This window comes from Psammomys obesus, unplaced genomic scaffold (genome assembly GCF_907164565.1).
Source record: "Psammomys obesus unplaced genomic scaffold, mPsaObe1.curated_primary_1811, whole genome shotgun sequence".
NCBI classification, from domain to species: Eukaryota; Metazoa; Chordata; class Mammalia; order Rodentia; family Muridae; genus Psammomys; species Psammomys obesus.
The window spans coordinates 5,532,556-5,554,109 of record NW_026591918.1 but is presented as its reverse complement, the minus strand read 5'-3'; the positions used below and the strand labels follow the sequence as shown (position 1 = coordinate 5,554,109).

At 40.4% G+C, this 21,554-nt stretch overlaps 1 protein-coding gene across 1 annotated transcript in view; it reads right to left on the bottom strand.

Moving 5' to 3' along the window:
- Erc2 (ELKS/RAB6-interacting/CAST family member 2) overlaps positions 1-21,554 on the bottom strand; it is a gene marked incomplete in the record, with an annotated part of 884,729 nt that overhangs the window by 578,451 nt on the left and 284,724 nt on the right. Inside the window, 1 exon segment of the mRNA XM_055612370.1 lies at positions 15,346-15,513. Within this exon segment, the coding sequence (XP_055468345.1) occupies positions 15,346-15,513 (168 nt within the window).

Sequence of the window (21,554 nt, the reverse complement as noted above, 5' to 3'; positions counted from 1 at the left end):
AAGTCACTGGCTCACACACAGCAGAGCTATCTTTTAGGGCAGAATATCAGACCATCTATCTACCGTCTTTTTCCCTCCAGTGACTTCTCATTATACTGCAAACCAGCCCTATTTTCTTGCTGTGCTCTGGAATCTCCAGCCTCTCCAAGTTTACTCCCAACAGGTTCTCCCTGCACATGGGCTGCGCTGCTTTCTGTGTCCAGAAGCACTCAAACTCACTCTTTCCTGATACCTCAGTCCTTGCATCCTTGATCCTGGAATCACTGCAGAGTGGGTCACACATACCATGTAAGTGGACTATTCATTTTGGTTTTTCTCCTTGACCTCATCCACAACTCACAACTCTAACACTGCAGAACACAAGATAAGCTCCCTAAAAATGGAGTCTGCCTGTTTGGTTCACTTCTTTTTGCTGCTATTTAGGAAAGCATCAAGCTCATAGAAGACAGCAATTAATATCTGTTGAGTGAGAAGTGGATGAAAAATTCTCATTAGACTCAAAGATAGACTCTGAACCAAGCTGTGTCTGTACCAGATCTTATGACCTCAACTGTTATGCTATATAATCTATGCAATCCCCTACACCTACATATACACACTTCATTTCAAATAGGACGCTACAGACATAATGAATTACTATTTCTTGGATAGGCTACAATTCTGTACCCCATGTACGTTTTTTATATTTCATATTTCTCTCTCTCTTTCTCTCTTCTCTCTCCCCTCTTCCCACCCTGTGTGTTTGTGTATGTTAGTGTGTGTGTGTGTGTGTGTGTGTGTGTGTGTGATATACATATACACGAGTATAAGTGAGCATGTGTGCATGTAGCAGCCAAGAGAAGACCTGGACTTTCCTGTTCTAGCACTTTCCTCCTTGGTCCTTTGAGAGAGGGTCTCTCCCCAAACCTGGAGTTTGCTAGCCTCCCCTCATCTGATGGCTTGCAATCACTCTTATCTCTACCCCAAACCACACTGGGTTTACAAACATATGTGCTCTTGCCCTGCCAAACTTTGTTCATGGGTGCAGAAGATCAAACTCAAGTTTTCAGACCTGCACAGCAGGCATTCTTATCCCTGAGCCCTAGACTCTGTGCTATTTTATCTTCTACTATTTTTTTCCTTTTCCCTTCACCTCCCCATCCTAGAAAATACTCCATTTGTCAGGGTATGCATCAACTTTCCCCTCCTCTGTGAAGCCTCTCCTGAGATGCCCCAATAAGCATCTTAATGCCCAGAGTTCACACCTCCCTGTCTCGGCCTACATTCGTACTTTATTCTACAGTACTGTCTTTGCTTCTGGAACTACACACTGGGAGAGATAAGGATTAAGTAAATTTCACATAACTTTCCCCATTCTCCCAGTCAATATATATGTATTGCAGACAACTGTTAAATCCATTCTAATATGGCCACTTTGCATATAGAAAGTTGTATAAAATGAGAAAACCCACCAGCATCTAGTACAAACCTCAGGGGATGGACCAATGGATTATTTGACATTACAAATGAGCTTGGCACCTGTAAGTACTTAATAAATGTGATATGATACTATCGTTTTAGTTTTTGTGATATATGACACTTCCTGTTGGAAAATGTACTCAATTGTGTTAACACCGTTAGCGACTTCATCCTTCTGATTTTTCCATTGACCAGCACTTTAATTATGTTAGTCACCAGTAGAAACCACCACTTTGCCGGGAAAAATATAAACTAGGAACTATAGAAATATTTCTAACTTGAATTATAAGCTTCATTTTGGAGGCAAGGCAATCAATAGTGTCTAGCAGAAAGGCTTCCAGTGAAAATGGACAGAACTGCCATTCTAGCATAGACTCATCATGACAAGAGTCATTGAAAGCCTATGATCACTTTTCTTCTTTTCCATGTTTACATTTTTATTTAGAGAGAGAAACAGACAGACCAACAAACAGACAGACAGGGGAATCAGAGAACCACTTGAAGAAGCCAGTTCAGTCCTCTACCACATGGGTTCTGGGAATTAAAGTCAAGGCACTGGAGTTAACACCAGGAGCCTTTACCCACTGAGCCGTCTCACCAGCCTCTACATTTATTTCATCAATATTAGAAACATGTCATTCTTTCCTAAATCCTGAAAAAAATGTCCAGACTTTGTATAGAGTTTTGACATGAACCCACACTTAAAATATCTAACAAGTAAACACAAAGGAAGATGAACATATCTAGGCAGAATACGATAAAATGGCTCCATTCTCAAAAACGTATGCTTTTACTTGGACAGCAATTTGAATAGTTCAGTGTTAAATGCTATGGAAGGACAGGAATGAAAATGACGAGTCACCATTAGGACCAACAGAAGTCTGCCAGGATCTAAAAATACATGGAGCAACAAAGATGAGAAGTACAAAAATGAGGAAAAAATGGGATTTCACTTTGGCAAGAACACGGGTCCTACGGCTGAACAGAAGTTCATTCAAGTTACTTCATCTTCCCCCTCAGAATGCACACAGGTTAAAGAGCACCCTTCTCTGCCATGTCTGCTGAGCTAACTGACACCAAAGACATTGTGTGCCACATCTCATCCTACACATGGTACTGCTTTCAAATTTTCTGCTTAGGGAAAAGTATACACAACAGGGCTTACTTCTTCTGGGCAGGTATGTTCTTTCTCAACTCCCACAGTTATTTTAAATCAGGCACAAATGCTACTCTATTCCATCTATAAACATTTTCATACCTATTTAGAAGATAGAGTTCTAATAAAAATGAAACCATTATTATATCATAAGAAAACTTAACATAGTATCTCTTGAACCTTTAAATTTCTCCAGTTGGCACATAGTTTTACCATCTCATTTATACTTAACTGGGATCGTAAAAAGGTCTGTACATTGTGTTATAAAGAACATGTTGCCAAGTCCTTTTAATCTCTAGGTTCCTTCCCTGCCTCTCTCAATTTAGAAATAGATAACCTAACTTACACAATGGGAAATTTTTCACACAGGGAGCTTGTCTACTATGCTCAGCTGAGGCTGTCTCAGCTGCCTCCTAGACTATTCCTTACGGTGAGATTCAAACTTTTCAGAAAGATTGCTTTGTCAGCTTATATGTGTAAGACATAGTCTCACTATATAGCCCAGGCTGGCCTTGAACTCATGATCCTCCTACCTCCACCTCTGGAATATTGGGGCTACAGGCATGTACCACCACAGCTGCAGCTTTTTATCTGCCTCAGTTCTTTCCCAGTGCTATCAGTAATTGACACCCCCCTTGGCCAGCATGACAAGCTGTTCCAGGCATCATTTCCTGACCCAGACATGGATTCAGCCACTTCTACAAAAGCCTTAATTAGGAAAATAGTGAAATGTGGCAGCTGGAATGCTTACTGCTGCTACATTGTCCTTATTTCTAGAACTCTTCTGAGGCATGGCTAGAATATGCATTAGTATACATCTATTTATATTTAGCATATATAATCCTACATACCATTTATAAAATATGCATGTACTTATTTTTAAGCATGAAGCATATATATCCTGAGTTCACCTGAGGTTATGAACTGAGATGCTCCAGTCCAATATTAACCATGGTGCTGATTAGCATAGTCTGTGCTCTTCCTTTGCCCTATGCTGAAAATTCCAATTCCCAGAGACACCAAGAGAAAATACTCACTTGATCCAGCTTTTCAGATTCATCTATTTAGATAATAATAAACACACTACAACAAATAATGTAATTACTAAAGGAGTCTTAAGGAGCTTTCATATTTCTGTTTGTCCTCAAGTAAACACACTAGAGATGGACACACAGAAAATGCTGTACTAAAGACATTTGCAAAGTACTGGCTCCCTGGTCATGCCACTGTTCAAATTGCACATAAAGGAATACTTCATTTTCTCTCTATTTGAGGATTATGTTTTGGGACATAATTTGGCTTTGAAATTACATAAACTGTTCTCACAGTTCAAAGACAAATCTAAATCATGAGGTTCATTCAAAACATCTAGGCTCTGTCCCTGTCAACTCCAGCACTTATGACTGACTTTAGTATTTGTTTACATCCATCCAGATGTGGTGATGGCCCTTCAATCTGTATATAAACAAGCACGCCCCAGCCTCTTAGTCACCTGCTCTTCTTCCACTTGACAACACAATCTAGACATCATCCCTATCAGTGTACCAAGGCCTGGTTCGTGCTTTGCACAGCTGTATAGCATTCCATCTTACAGATCACCATGATTGGTTACAGCAGTCTGAACCCGGTAGATGTCCTGATTCTTTCCAGTGTTTGTGGATAAGAATCATGAGTGTTGAGTATTTTCATATTTTTGCCAGTGTACCTTTGATAGCTATTTATAGAGCTGAGATTCCTAAACAAAGGTAAACATGGAAAATTTGATAACTGTTGCCAAATTCTCCCAAGAAAATAATGATTCTGCTTTAAGACCATCATTATTAGAGATTTAGTTTTCCCCTCATCTTGCCAACAGAAAACATTTTAAACTTTTGGACTTTTGCCCATCAGGGTGAAAATTATCTTTCAATGTAGCTTTAACATGCATTGATCTCATCAGATCAAGCATAAAACAGTTCTCTGTATGCTGACTGCAGGCTGGGTCTACTATTTTACAGGGCTCTTGGCTCCTTGGTTATTTATTTTCAAAACTTCCATTTGCCAAAAATATGAACACTCTATCGATCATAAAATTTTCTAGGTTGATTTCTGTGTTCAATATTTGTCACTATTCGCCACCAAACTTATCAGTTTTATAAGTCATTAATATAAAATTATCTGTAAGCAGTTGGAGATGAGCCAGTCAGTAAAAAGCTTGCTGACCAGCTATGAGAAGTGCAGTTCAATCCCCAGCATCCACATAAAAACCCATCTGGGTACTGCATAGCGGCTCTGAAATCGCAGAGCTGAGGAGATGGAGACAAGAGGATCACTGGGCCTGCCTGGCCAGTCTAGCCAAACTGGCAAATTTAAGTTTTAGCCAGAGACTTTGTCTCAAAAGTAGACAAAAAATAAGGAAGACACATAATATTGAATTTCACCTCTTCATGCATGTGCCCACACACAACAGACAAATACACAAATAAGAAAAAAAAAGAAAGATAGATAGAAAGACATACAGGAAGGAAGGAAGGAAGGAAGGAAGGAAGGAAGGAAGGGAGGGAGGGAGGGAGGGAGGGAGGGAGGGAGGGAGGGAGGGAATGAGGAAGGAAGGAAAGAAAATTTGAAGTTAAAGATATTTTCTCTAATCCATAGAGCAATTAATACACATTTTCTCCTAGTACATAAAACATTGCCTACGACCAGGCACCTCTGAAATAAATAGAGTAACAGTGCTTTATTTGCTCTATCAAGTATTTTTATGGTTTAATTGAAATAGAATTACATCATTTTTCTTTCCTTGCCTCCCTCCAGCCCCTCTTAGCTAACCTTCCTGAAACCTCTTCCCATGTCCACCTAGCTCTCATGTTGACAGTGTCTTTTTATGTGATTATTATTGTTGCATAATATATGTACAAATAAACATAAGTATAACCTAATGAATATAATTTTGTTTTTTTTTAATATATGGTTTTGAGGCTGAACATGGTACTAGACATTCAATAGGGACTCATCCTTGGGTGATGCTAGTTCTCCTTCTCCCAGAGTCTGTCTAGGTGTAGGACCCTGTGAAATTTTCCCACTTCCATATGAACAAGTTTATTAATATTGTCATTGCTTTGGTGTTGTTTGTGTAAACTTTGTTAAGAGAGACCATTTCACAGCAGACTTCCTGGTTATTCTGGCTCTTACCAACTTTCTGCCCTAGCTCCATCCCTAACACATAGTAGGTTCCTTAGAAATAACTTACTGGAGATCAAATGACCAAAATAATTCTGTATGTCCATACTGTATTGAAATGCTTTGTTTTTCTCAGATGTTCATGCATGCACACGTGAACACAGGGTATATAGGAAGTACAAATGTAGTTTAAGGTTTTCCAGGTAGTTAAAATTGATGTAGTTAACGTAAAATGTGCTTCCTGGCTGTGGATGGGAGTAAGGTTGAAGTGTTGATGGAGCCTCACCAATGCTCTCAGAGACAGCTGAGAAGTGGGCCCTCCTCCACTCCGCTTCTTGAAATGCTCACTAAGGCCCTCATTCATTAATGTCATTGCTATGGAAAGATTTTTCTGACAGTCAGTATGGCTGATACCCAACCATGGAGTCACAGTCAGCACATCAGGAGTGACTGACCCTTTCCTATCATGCTTGGGAGGATGTCACAACTACAAGTAACAACAGCCCATTCAGTTTCAAATAAACAACTACCAAGCAATAGTGTAGGGCAAATGCTGATTAGAAGAACTTGAGAAATCACCTATATCTGAAAATATCAGATGAAGCTTGCCAAGCAAGCCTGGTGTCATGAGTTCAATCCCAGGATCTCACAGAGGAAGAAAAAAACTCCTGATAGCTCACCTCTGACCACTACATGCCTCATACATACATGCTCTTTCTCCCACACATGTATACGCACTAATAATAATGAATAAAATCTAAAATTTTAAAATAAATACCAAAATTTTTGTAGACTTCCATAAATTTTGTTAAATAAAAACAATTTTTAGGGTTAAAAATCTGTACAACTTATTAGCTTGATTGTGTTGTCTTTTAAAAAAAATAAAATCAGAGAAAGAGATATGTAAAATAAATATATTCAAACAAAAAAGTGCATCTAAAAGGAGTGGCATTTCCTTGCAGAGGCCCTGCCATGTGATTTAGCTGGGCATTTTGGGTTTCCGTGACAATACCCAGCAAAAAATCTAATTGTAACACTTAGGTTCTTCTTCAAGGAAGACAAGAAGCAGACCTGGTACCTGTGCCAGAGGACAGGGTCACATTCTAAACTGCTTTTCAAATGCAGACTCTCAAAAGGGGAACAATGGAGGAAAATACTTAGTAAATACTGTTTTCCAAAACATTCACTCTTTTAAAAGGAAAGCATGCAAGCTTGAATGTTCGGCTGCAGTTTGCCCCTTCATGCTGCCACTCGCATAAATGGTACACATGGCAAAAATATATGCACCTCCCCCCCCAAAAAACAGTTTACCGGTAACTAACACTCACCCATGGATATGGGTGTGCACAGATATGACTAGTTAACTGGATACCGTCCCTTTTAATCACAACGTGTTATAGGCAAGACAACCACCAAAAGCACTAACGATCCATTTATTTTTCTCTCAAAGAAAATAAAAGAGCTCTGATTCCCTATCTTTCTACTCCAAAACAATGGCAGCAGATGATGAAAGGACCTAATGCAGAAATTAAAATGATTCAGTTATCTTAATTACATGTTTGATCACCGGGTCAGATAACATCCCCACGAGCTCAAAAAGGGGGGCCACATTCTTTTGTTCCAGTAGAAAAATAGGTTGCTCTAAAAATGCCTACAATGGCTGGGCCTTGGAAAGTTTTTGATTAAAAAGGGATTTTTGTTGGAACATTTATAATGAGATTTGAGTTGCAGTAACAATATAAAATTGAAAGCAGAATTACATACAAAAAGAGTAGTGTAAAATAGCACTATTTTAGTACAATGGAAAATAAGGTGTTTGTGGTTTTGCTCCATAAATTCTGTGTTGTCTGCTCCTATGTGTTCGTTCTTGGCCTTTCTCTGAATAGCCATTCTGATTTCCAGGCCCTCCTGTACCAGATTCATTTGTGGTAGGGAACCCCCACAATCAACATCTCTGAGGCTCGACTTTCTTCCTCTGTTTTATTGGCTTTTCAGGACTAATTCAGGGGCATGCATCACGCTGGTGTTCAGTTACAGGGCAGACAATGAATTTTCCTAATCCATTTAGTGTGCCGACAGAGCCCTGTTCACAATTTATAGAATTTCCTTTTAGACATCTACCTATTTCACAGTTCATTAGGATCCAACCCGAACACCTGTGTTTATAAAGTCAGAAGCAATTTCATCCTAACAAGGTGTTAAACACGGCATTTTCTGAGAGCACGAGCAACACCTATACTGGACTCTTGACCTGTGGGAGGGGATAAAGTCAGCAGTTATCTATACCATCTTCTAATGCTCCAGAAGTGCCACGCAGCAGCCGCAGGCCATTTTCGCCACGGCTCAGGGTAACCTTTGCGTGCCATCTTGACGCTTTCGCCACAGGTCATTCCAAGAGGCTGCCTGCCTAATTCAGGTGGATAGTTAAAATCTGTAAAAGAGCTAAAAAAGAATGGACAGCCAAGTGAGCCCCTTCAGCTTGGTCCTTCTCTGGCTGGCCACAGGGACACCTTCACCACTCTGGGTCTCACAAACCTCATTTTTATGTGACCCCGAACTTTTCACATCATTAATAAAGACAGAAACCAAACAAAGCCTGCAGACATTCGGGGAAGGAAAGTGTGGAGTTTGGTGCTGCCGTCATCCATGCTCTCAAAATGGTCATGGGATGCACGCAGCAGAGGGGGTGACCCCTGTAATGATTGTGGTTCCCGACACTTTTTTTCCTGTTGGCAATAAAGCATTTTGCAGACCTCCCAACCGGGGCCGCCATGCTAGTTACTGCTCTCAGGGTTACGTCTTTTTCTTGCAGTTAAAAATGTTATCAATAAAAATTTCAAGCGATGCCTTTTCCCCACCAAATAAAAACATTTAAAACTGTGAAGCCAGTAAGGGGACTGAACTGGAAAAAATGTAAGTGACAGGCAGACTTTCTTTGTATGTTTTTTTTTTCACCAAGTCCCTTAATTTATTAATTCTAAAGACATTCTTTGAAAGTCTTAAAAGCAGAATACTGTGCCCACAAGGCCAAAAGGGTATTTGAGAGCAGCCTGCAAAGCTGGCGTGGCTCTGTGTTACTAGCTTCTTAAAAAGGGCTGTGTTTGAAAATGCACTGATCATGCAGGGCAATCTGCAAGTGTCTGTCTGAAGAAAGACGGCAACTATCACCTCGTAAAGTCTGAACTGAGGTGGTTGGAAAGTCACTTCCTGGGAACCAGGGCAGGAAGTGAGAAAGGAAGCAGAAACTCCATCCCTGGAAATCTCATATAAAATTAAATATATATTATGACAAACTTAAAAAAAAAATCTGGGCACAGTGATATACACCTGTAATCCTAGCACACAGGGAGGCAGAGGCATGTGGATCTCCATGAGTTCGAGGCCAGCCTGGTCTAGAAAGTGAGTACAGGACAGCTAAGCCAACCCAGAGAAACACTGTCTTGAAAAACCAAAAACCAAAACAAACAAATATAAAATAAAATTAAAATTAAAAAGACAACTACTGTCTTGTTCTAAGCCTGTGGGTCTTAAAGCCAGAGGCATTCTTGAGTGAGCAGACCTGTCCGCAGGGAACCACACTGCATGCACCTGGCTTTCAAGAACTCACAGGTCACGTGATGCTCCCCGCCCCTGTCTCAGCAACCTTCAGCGTGGCACAGAGCCTGTGTCAGGGCAAACAGACTGAGGAATAAGGACATGTGCTCTTTGACCATATTATCAAATATAATATCATCATATTCATTTTTAAGAATGTGGTTTTATGAGTCATCTTAAAGAAATATATAACCTAAATTTGCCCCATGGTCAAGTTATCAGACTGTGTAACTGGTGACTCAGACATTGAGATGCTACCATGGGCTCAAAAAACACATCCTTCCTTTATCAGCAACTTCCACAAGTTCCCTGGATGATCTGCCACTTTTGCTACGAATCCAAGTTTTGCATTAGAAAAGTCCAACCTGTGTATCACAGAAAATATGAGGAACAGTTTGGTCTCTAACACTCAGAGAGAGCATAGTAATTAACCGTCACCCATTCTTTTACTTTTTGGTACATAAAACAAACACACACACACATACCAAAAATATCTTTAAAGAAATAAGATCTTAATATACAATACAAACTTTCTAAAACATGTTAACATCTCTAAGATGTTGATCAATGGCCTAATTATTGTGGATATAATGTTACCATTAGACCTGTAATGTTATCTTGAAGATTCATACCGTTATATTAGCCATTCTGTTTTGTTTTTTGTTTTTTTTTGTTTTTTCTTAGCCAGGACAGTGTCATGCCTAGTGAACTCATACATTAGTATATAATTATAAAACTTCACTGGGCTTTTGCTAACCCTCAATTCAGCAGGATCCTCAAAGGAATCAGGTTTTTTGTTTGTTTGTTTGTTTGTTTGTTTTCCTAGTGAAAACAGTTCAATTCCTAGGACCTCAGTTGCTTCTATTCACCATCTTTTCTGGGCCTTTTTTTCCTTACCTTAAACCAGAGCAACTTGAACAGTGATTTCACAGGTGATAATCCAGGTTTAAGCTTACGTATCACATTGAAAATGCTAATCCACAGTTTCTAGAACTCATTTTGGCAGCCACACAACACTATCCAGACATTTTGGAAATGGAACAAATATGGGAAAGATCAAGAGCAGAAACTCCTGAAATTATGAGTTTTCCCTATTGATGAGCACCTTGAACACTAGAGACCCTCAATGAAGCACCCTCAGATGATACCATTGTTTTATGTTACAAGTTGAAGGAAGGTCTGAGTGAGGCACACAGCCGTATGCGGCCTGCCTAGGCATGTGCAGTAAACTCCTGCTGTGCTGAGGCCAGGAGTCTGCACCTTCATGTGCAATATACCTTTCCTCAAGGAGGCGAGACAGGCAGAACAGGGTTTTCAGAGACCTTGCCAACATTAGCTTCAGTTATAGTACATGTAAGTGGACGGTTCGAATAGTTTTCATACCTTAACCTTTTAAGGAGCTAGTTATTTATGTATTTATTTCCGCTTTCTTTTCTTCCTTTACATATCTGCTCTTAGACAACAGAAAGAAGATGAAGTCTAACTAGGAGTCCATGTAGGGTTACTGGTAGCCAGTGGTAATGAAATCGCCAGGAGTTCAGGGCTCTGTAAACCAGTTCTGCAGCATATACCCATGTGCTGAATAGAGTGTGTGCCTGACAAGGGCAGTTAAGTCTTACAATGACACATGAACAATGTTTGTGCCATATGGCACAAAAATATGTGTTAACTAAATATGTGCGTGACATCCATAGAGAAGTCATTAATCTTAGAAGAACTTTGGAACATCTACAAGCTACCTGAACTTCTAAATAACAGTGCATGTGAGCATAGGTATGTCTTTGCCAAGAGAAATTTTTCTGGAAAGAAGGTCTACAGGTTGTATAATGTTCTCATCATATTGACTACATTTTAAAAAGAAAAGCTACAGACCTTTGCTATGGGGCCCACCACCCTACCCAGCATGTTTTGCTCCTACCTATTGGAATATGAAACCCCTACATTCTGTTAGCTAACAAGTTATTAGACAACACATCACCTCCTTGACCAATGTGCGACATAAATCAGTAAAAAAAAAAAACAAACAACTTTAACACTTTGTGGACTATAACATATCTTCTAGAAAGTAGGCATAAGAATTGCCATGACTAGGACTAGTGGTTTGGCAATCATGCTGAGAAGGTGAGGAGGATTTTCTCCTAAAGAGCAAAAACAAAAATCTTAATTTGAGAAAAGGACCAGTGGTCACTTGTGTAGTACTTTTATGTCTCTGTTTCAATTTAAGACACAAAAAGGTGACTAGATTGAACAGAGAAAATCTAGGGTCTATAAACACACAGGCTAAAGTTGCAAATGAAACTCCCAAGGTTAAGACAGAATAGATGAGAAATAATTTTACTTGTTCAAGCATCCTAACAGTGAACAGCGCCAACACTAATAACAACAGCAGCAATATAGGAAACTCAACTTGCAGTTTGAACATTTTACTACAAGCAAGGAAAGCACTTCCCTGAATTTTGTATTCAGACCTTCCCCATACATGCATGTGTTAACAGGGAGATCCATGCGTACTCACATACCTCCCACTTCCAAACAGTGTTTGTTGCTTCATTTTAAAACACATTTTAATTCCAACCGAAATAAATGCTAGGACTTGATCCTTCCTGTTTTGTGGCTACATTGATAAATAGAAATATATTATATAGTACATAAATGTAAGTATATAAACAAAAATAAGTAAGAAAAATCAAGAAAGAACACAAGCCACTTCGCTAGTCCCCCAACTGCTGCACAGTGCATGACTCTGGACGGGGCAAGTACCGGAAATAGCAAAATAAGAAACGTGGCTGTGGGGTCCTTTGATGCTATTTTTAAAAGTAAAATGTTATGTTAGGAGGCATGTGGTGTATCTCTGCGTGTGTGTAATTATTATTCCACTGATTTATAGTACACACGTCAAAAAGAGCCCGAGTATTTGTACAAGTTAAAACCAACCAACCAAAGAGTCAAGCCACAGAGCCACAAACCCAGACAACTTGCCTCCACCTCTCACCCCACCCTCCATCCTGCCACCTCCCAAACACAAAGGTCCTGGTTGCAGAACGTTCTTTTCAGAGAGGAACTACTATGCCAGTTCAGATGCCATTTGACACTGTGTTCTCAAGACAGGACCAGGGACAGCTATCATTTATATTGTGTCACTGACATATGGCTAAAGCCTGCTGGCAGCATAGATGTCCCAAAGAGGCCAATGAGACCTTTTCTCCTGCTCTGGCAAGAGCCTTCGGAACGAGCCAGAAACCAAACTGAAGCAACTGTTTTGTGTCACCTCTTCTGAGAGTAAGCTCCACATCCCTCGGGTGTTTTAACTCGCGTCTTTTCAGTGTAGGACGTAACGAATGCATCATATCTCATTGAACAGCCACCCTCCCGCTAAGCAATGACTCATGAGATAGGGAGACTGTGGTTTTGCTTCTGAGCCAATGAGAGAACGCAGCGCTTTCATGTATTCAACCCTGCTGTTAGAGAGCCTTTCCCTATGATCCAACAATTAGAGCTAATTTCAACTAAACTGCTTTCTTCAAGAGACAGACGTCATTAGATAACTTGTTCCTCTGAATATACATGACAATCTCAATAGAAGAAAAAAAGGCAAAAGAAGATTCCTTGGATGTTTCAGCTGATACACTTATTAATGTCACACTCTCAACTTCAAAGCAAGAGTGTAGAAACACCATCTCATTGTCCTCACACAGAGTGACTTCATTTCTACTTCAAAGCACCATCTCTCCACTGGGCCATTTAATTACTGAACATGGGACAGGAGCTGTCCACATAATGGCACCTCTGTCTTTTTCATGAAATATATATGGGCCTAACTTAAACTGTGTTAACTTGAAATAAGCGAAATAAAGGACCGGGACGCAGACAACTGCAGGCATCAGTGTAAGACCGTAAAAGGAGCGTCCTTCTGAGCTGGCTCTTCTCACTCGCCCTCTGAAGAGGAATGTCGGGGAACCCGGGTGCCTGTTTGGGCAAGCAGACTGCCTCGATCATCATTTCCTCCCACCCAACTCACAGTAATAATTACAATAACCGTAAGACAAAATACGGGTATAAAAAGGTGCTTTGTAAAGTAAAGGTTGTGCTTTTGGATAGGAGTCAGGAAACTACCTGGCCTGTGTACAATGAGGAAACAAGAAAGAGCCCTGGCGGAACACTGCAAGGCCTGCTCATGTGACCTGCTCGTGTGGCCTGCTCATCTGACCTGCTCGTGTGACCTGCTCATCTGACCTGCTTCACAACAGTCACACTGCACGTGTTGGCAGTTATTGTCCACAGAAGGTGAGACAGCAAATAACCTCAGCTCTGTGACAATTGCCCAACTCCACCAGTATAGCAAGAAAGCAGACACATGGATAGATAGACATGGTAGGTTATGATATTTCATAAAATCAAGCAAAGGGCCAGGTTTGGATCCAGTCAATCCCTGTTCTAGACAACTGTTAGAGGGCTGAAATGTCTAGTGGATAGCTTTAGCCACATGACACTACTGAAGGTGGAAAACGTGGTTACTATGACTAAAGTGCTACTTTTTTTGTTTTGGGGGCTTGTTGTTTGCTTTGATGTTTGTTTGTTTTGAGACAGGATTTCTCTACATAACGTTGGCTGCCCTGGACTTACTTTGTAGACCAGGCCAGCCTCGAACTCACAGAGTTTCATCTGCTTCTGCCTCCCTGAGTGCTAGGATTATGGGTGTGTACCACTGTGCTCAGCTAAAGCACTACATTTTAAATTTTGTTAAACTTAATTTAAAAAGCCTTATGTGGCTGATGGCATAGTACTGACTAGCAGAGTTCTGAATACTGTACTACTGCCCCTTCAAATGAGATGTATGTCATCTTCCAATTTATTCAAAATCCATGTTTTAGAAAAAAAAAATGCCTATGCAACTTTACCTGAGGTACAGACCTACTCAACAACCCTACTAATTCCTAAGGCAAATGTATATACCCTTACACATCTTCCAGTCTGTATATACAAAGACAGGGTGCAAAGAGCTCCTGAGGATACACATACCAATTATGATGCCTTCTCCCAAAGTAGTCCAACATACAGGTCAACCTGGTTACCACTCTCTTCCCTATATTTCCTATTGCTTTTGACAGCTGTTTTATTTACACAACAACTGGCATATGTTTTTGCCTGTATGTATAATCTAACCAGAAGCAAGAAATGAGGATAATAATGTATGTGTGTTGGGGTGGGGGTGGAGGGTGATTGTGGTTTGTTGTTGTTGTTGTTGTTTTCCTCTAAGTATGAGTCGGAAATAACAAATCAATATTTCCTTTAAGAAATGTGCAGTGCTAACTTTCTTCATTGGGACAGTTAGTAAGAAATCACCTTTACAAATGTCATCAAGTAAGATATGGAATAGTATACTCATAATATGAGTTTGATCAAATATAATAATTCCAGATCCAATTCCTTATGATTCTCAAATCAGCAACAACAACAAAAAGCTCTAAAGCCAGGTTTGCTGGCACACAGCTTTAATCCCAGCACTCTGAAGGCAGAGGCAGGCAGATCTCTGTGAGCTTGAGGCCAGCCTCGTCTACAAAGTGAGTTCCAGGACAGCCAGAGCTGTTACACATAGAAATCTTGTCTTGAAATAAAAAATTCTCTAAAGAATGGAAAAATTAAAAAAAAAAATTCTAAATGTGAAACAAACTCCTTGGGTGTGTAACATAACACACATCAACAAAAGGCAATGACTCCAGCCTTCATCTTTGTTTATCCCACTTGAATGTGAGGCTGTCTTCCCATGTTTGGTCTGGGTCCTCAGTGAGCGGTCACAAACTATGATAGACACACCAAGTCTCACCTTAAAAAAAAAATCCAAACATCTGTGAATTCTAAAACACACCTGGCCCCAACAGTTTTGGGAACACGTTTTCTACAGAACGCCTCTCAGGAAGAACACTGTGTATGCGTGTTCTAAGGGTCCCAGCTCTCCAGAGCCCCAGGCAGTACCTTACCTCTGTCTGAAGGATGGCAGCCCTCTGTTCTTTGGCAGTAAGTGACTCTTTGAGCACTTCAATGTGCTGCTTGCAATCAGAATTTTGATTGCTAAGGGTTTCAAGCTTGGTTTGTAAGGCAAGAAGTTCTGACTCCTTCTTGGAAAGTTCCTGCTTCAGCTGATCAATCTGTAAAATAAGACAATTGCAAAATCTGAGAAAGTCCCTTTCAACAGTTTACACTTGACAACTCTTCATTTCCCTCTGTTTTTAATAGCCGGCGATTATGAATCCAGCTGGAAATGCCATGAATCTGCTTAAAGGATGGCCCTGGTCTGGAAGAAGCCATACAGGGACAAGTAAGTAAGCAGATGCTTCTGAGACCTTAGGTCTGCAATGCCATGAAAGCTTCCTGACAAAATCTGTTTGTCACTGAAACCCCAAAGTCTACTGTCATTATGCAGATCATGCATGAGGGAGTGGGTGGGTAGGGACAACATATTTAATTAACCTGAGATACAAGTTTCCAGTGGAGACAATGATTCAAGGGTATAATTTGAAGACAATCTTCAAAAGAAAAATAATTTAAGGCATTAAGGCTCTTATTTTATTTCTATTAAACACAGAAACAAAAGAATATTGTATGTGTGTGTGTGTGTGTTATAAAAAAAGCAATGCAAAAAACACTCATCATTCAAGTCACAAAAAATAAAATCAATCTTAGTCCATTCTACATCTCTTTCATTCTAGCCCTCGTTGGAACTGTTGCCAGAATTTCAGATGATTTTTTAGTTTTATCATTAACATTTGCATCCAAATGTTGCATAACATATATTAGTTTCTCATATTTTAAAACATTGTTGCACAGCCCTTAAGTGTTTATGTCCTAGAGATTAAAACGTGTCCATGTAAGCCTATGTACAGCAGAACTTAAGTTATTTTTTTACTGAAGAAGACTATTCCATTGCAAGAGCTCACCTCAATTTATTTAGCAACTCTACTACTAACCTGGTATTTGCCCTGTGTTTTTAATCTTTCCAACAGTGTTCTTCACTGTTCTACTGCTGAGAAGAAATACCATGACCACAGAAGCTCTTATAAAAGAAAGCATTTTGTAAGCAAGTGCTTACAGTTTCACAGGCCATCATGGCAGGGAGCACAGCAGCACACAGGCAGACATGGTACCGGATAAAAAACTGAGAGTTCAACATCCAGATCTATATGCAGCAGGAAGAGAGTGCAACTGTGCCTGGCTTCAGCTTTTGAAACCTCAAAGCCAATCCCCAGTGACACACTTCCTCCAACAAAGCCACATCTGCTCCAACAGGGCCACCCTTCCTAATCCTGTGCGGGCCATTCTTATTCAAACCCTGCATTCCAATCCTGGTCCCCAGAAGCTTTGAACCATAATCTATACAGTCATGTGATGTATATCATAATGTAAAATGCATTTAGTCCAACTTCAAAAGTCCCCATAGTGTATCACAGTCTCAACATTGTTTAAAAGTCAGTTTAAAGTCTTTCTGAGACTTATGCAATTTCTCAATTGTAACCCCTATAAAATAAAAAAAAAGCATACCACATACTTGCAGCATACAATGGCACAGCATATACATTACCAAAGGGAGGAGAGGGAGCATTTCAAAGACATACTGAACTAAAACAAGACCAAAACCAGTAGGGCAAACTCCAAACTTTGTCTCCATGTTGACTGTCAAAGTGCAATTCAGGTCTCTAGCTCCCTTCAACCTTATTGACTGTAGCACATTTTCTTGGGCTTGTTATACAACCTGTTGGCAAGTATCTCACCACTCTGCCATCCAACACAGTCCAGGCTTCACCTTTACAACTTCATACAACATCCTCCTTAAGCCTCCATGGTGAGACACCCCTGACACACGCCTGGCCTCAGTGCCTTTCCTCAGGTTCAGAAAGAGATTCCATAACCCCTTTCTTGTACCCTTTACTCTAAAGACAGAACCATATGGCTGAAGGAGCCATGTTCTGCCGCTTGCTGGGGCTGGAATATGAACCCCCTCATTCAACTACATCTGCATCCACTTTCTGTTCTTGATGACTTCCTTCGCTACTTATGATTTTTTTTTTAATTTATTTTCACAAGTTGTAAGCTTAGCAGGGTAGGGTCTTGCACCAGGTCACCACTCCCTTCATTCCACTTAGCATCAGACCTTTCTTTAAACTTTTTCTCTTGCTGAGCACTGAACGTAGCTCTAGTCCACTTCCTGTTTCCAGGTTTCTCCTCAAAAGGTACATTTTGCATTTTTCCTTGCTCCTTTTCATTATAGGTCTGCAAAAGAATGACCACTAATAGCCATGCAACAGAGTCAATCCCAGGCTGTCTTGAAATCTCTGCTGCCAACATCACTAATCCAAACTCTTCAACTTAGCCTCAGGAAGATTTTTTTTTGGACAAAGACAGAAAGCAGCCACATTCTTCCCCAAAGTATCACAGGAACAGTCTCTCTTGGCCACGTACCAATAGTCTCCCCCTCTGACACTTCTCGAGTTGGGATCCCACAGTTCCAACTGCACACATTGTCACATGCTTCCTAACTTATCCCCTACTTAACACATCCAACCATTTTGCTAGTCCAAAGGCCCAAAGTCTTCCCTGTTCCTCCAACAAACAGGATGGTCAGGACTGTCACAACAATATTCCGCTCATGATAACAACTTTTGTCTTAGCCACTGTTCTACTGCTTGAAGAGATACCATGAATAAGGCAACTCTTATAAAAGAAAGTATTTAATTGGGACTTGCTTACAGTTTCAGAGGTTAAGTCCAATATCATAACAGGGAGCATGTCAGCACATAGGCAAACATAGTACTGGATAAAGAGCTAAGAGTTCTAAATCCAATATACAGGCAGCAGGAAGAAAGTAACACTAGGCCTGGCTTGGACTTTTATAACCTCAAAGCCCACCCCAGTGACACACTTTCTCCAACAAGACCGTGCCTCCTAATTCTTCTCAAGATTTGCCACCTGCTGATGACTAAGTATTCAAATATAGACAGGCTCAATGGGGCATACCTGTAATCTCAGCACTCAGGGAGGCAGAGGCAGGTGGATCTCTGTGAGTTTGAGGTTAGCCAAGGCCAGCCAAAGTTACACAGGACAGACCAGAACATCAAGGCTACACAGAGAAGCCCTGTCTCGAAAACAAAAATGAACAAACAAACAAAAAAAGTATTCAAATATATGTGTCTATGGGGCTATTCTTATTCAAGTAGCTTGTAAATATGCCATTATCCTACAGTTTTCTCAGTATTTTATGTCACCAGCTCAGTACATTTTTTTGTCCACTGATATGAGTCGACATGGCCTTCAGAGATGACTTGCACCAGTTCCTTCTCCTCTCTTCCTCACAACTGTGCCTCTTACAAACTAGAAACTGGGTCTGTTTTCTAACTCCTGAACTTGTACTGAACAATGATTCTGAATGTGGCAAAATATCAGTACCTCTGTTCTTGCTCTAGCCTAGAATACAACTGTCAGCCTCTGTCCCCATACTCAAAGCCAGCATGGCATGAGTCCAGCCACCTTGTGACAGTCCCAACTGGAAGCCTTTGCTCACTGCTGAAATCCTACTACCATGGTACCAAGCCAACAACCTGTGACAACTCCTCTATGTGGAAATCCACACAAGCCACATGAAAAGACCACTCAGAAAGAAGGGACTGTCTTGTTCTAGGGCTCAAGGGGAAATTTTTCAGCATTTCATCACTTAGTTTGACATCTGATTTTCACATGTAGAAAAGTGATCTTGCTTACTAACAAATGTAGTAATTAGATCTTTGAAGATGTGCTTTTAGGTTTGAGAAAGTTCTCTTTTATTAAAATCATTTCAAGAGTTTCTTTAAATCATTAAAGAATGCTTAATATTATCCAATATTCTGCCCCATCCCATGCTTTTCCCCCTGTAAGATGTTATTGTAATGAGTGACATCAATGGAATTTCAACATTACCCATTCCTTGTATTTCTAGGAAAATTTCATTTAGTCATGACATACAATGTCATTCAATGTTAATGCATTCAGCTTGCCAATACTCTTTCATGATTTCATCTATGTTTTTGGGTAAGAGCATTCTGTTCTGCTCCCATCTGTGCTGTTGTTCTTGGCTGTGGCACACTTATCTATGGGTGCTTGCTTTAGTGTGCTCTAAGGACTTTTCTGAAACACTGAATTATTTCTATTTTGATGTCCATTATAAAACATGAGCTAAACCATATAAAGCAGGCATTTTTCCCACTAAGAATTCTACATTGCAACTAAATTTTCATATTTATTTGCAGAAAATTTTCACAAAACCTAATTATATCTTCTACCAATGGTATCTATAGTTTATGCTTTTCTTCTCAATCTTTATCTTTAATATTTCCTTGCTTGATCTCACCAGAATCATGCTAAATTAAACCAAGAAATCAGAGATCCAGTTTTGGAAGTACTGATGAGATGAGTTCATTTTTTTTTTTTTTTGCTTTATTACTTTTTGTTGTTATTTTAAAATTACTTCCTTGTGCTTTCTTTGAGTTATCCTACTTGCTTTTCCTAAATTTATAAAATTTAATACATTTCCCCCATCCTCCCCCAGGTGTGTGTAATGCATGTATTTTGTGTGTGGGGGGGGGGGTATGCTGTGTACATCCTTACACATGTATATGGAGGCCAGAGAGGGATGACATAGGTCCTTCTCTATCTATTCCCACCGGTTCCCCTCGCATGGGACTCTCACTGAACGTGGAGCTTATCATTTTTGGGTTTTGTTCCACCTCCCAGTTAGGCTTAGCTGGCCAGCAAGCCCCAGTGACCTCCTGTCTCTGCCACCCCTTTATCCCTAGCATGGAGATGACAGGTGCTGAGAGCCGCATGCAGCCCCAGCTTCTGACATGAATACCGAGGCTCCAAACTTGGCTCCTCACACTTCCATAGTGAGTGCCTTTACCCACTGAGCCAGTTCCCCAGTACTCATTGCTTCTTACATAATCTTGTTGCAAACACCTTAGCTTGATGTCACTAATTCAATTTGTAATTCAGACATTATTCAGTCCTATTTTTTTAATCTCCATTTTCCCCCTTTAAGTCATGAATAGCTTACAAGTCTCTTTCTTAATTTTCAAATATATAGGTGTGTGTGTGTGTATGTGTGTGTGTGTGTGTGTGTGTGTGTGTGTGTGTTTCATTTCTCACTTGATTCACAAAAATAGCACATGGTCTCTGTTGGATTTTAACCATTTGGAACTTGGTGTGTCTTGCACTATGATAGCATATAGTCAGTCACTGTTATAAGAATTCCTTCTCCAACAAATTTGGGCCCAGGGGGTCCTGCAGAGAGTGAGACACCAACCAAGAACCATGCAGGGAGAGGACCTAGTCCCCCTGCTCAAATGTAGCCAATAGGCAGCTCAGTCTCCATGTGGGTTCCCTAGTAGAGGGAGCAAGGGCTGTCTCTGACATGGACTCTGATGCCCACTCTTTGTTTACTTACTCCTGGTGGGGCAGCCTAGCCAGGCCACAGAGGAAGAGAACTCAGGCAGTCTTAATGAGACTTGATAGGCTGGGGTCAGATGGTACAGGGGAGGGCTCCCCCTTTTTGTGGACTAGGGAAAGGGGATGGGAGAAAGAGAGAGGGAGTGTGGGACCAGGAAGAGACAAGGGAGGAGGTGACAATTAGGATGTAAAGTGAATAAATTATAAAAAAATAAGTTAAAAAAAGAATTCTTTCTCAGGGAAGACACACTTGATGCCTACCTCCTCCCCATAAGGTCCCAGTGACAAACCTAACTATAATTCTAAAATTCACATAGAGAACCAATTTGTTTATTAGGCTTACTTACAGAGCATGAGTATAGGGTTAAAGAAAAAGATGTGGGTGTCCCTAAATCATCCACACTGCGAAGCCTTCATCTTCTGTGGATGATGGCTCCCAGGAGCCTCATACCTGAAGCCTCTTGGTTAGTCTTTTCCAGCCTTAGTATTCTAGCACCTCCTAAGATCCAGAGGGGACAAACTGTATAGAAAGAATAGCACTCTAAAACAGCTTTCATTAATGGAGAGGAGGAGCAGAAAGTTATCCCCCGAGATAACTAAGGATGTTTGAAAAATCTATATGGACATCTATTTACAATGATAATGAGGAAGAAAAACAAGAGTGGTGTGTGTGTGTGTGTGTGTGTGTGTGTGTGTGTGTGTGTGTGTGTGTGTGTGT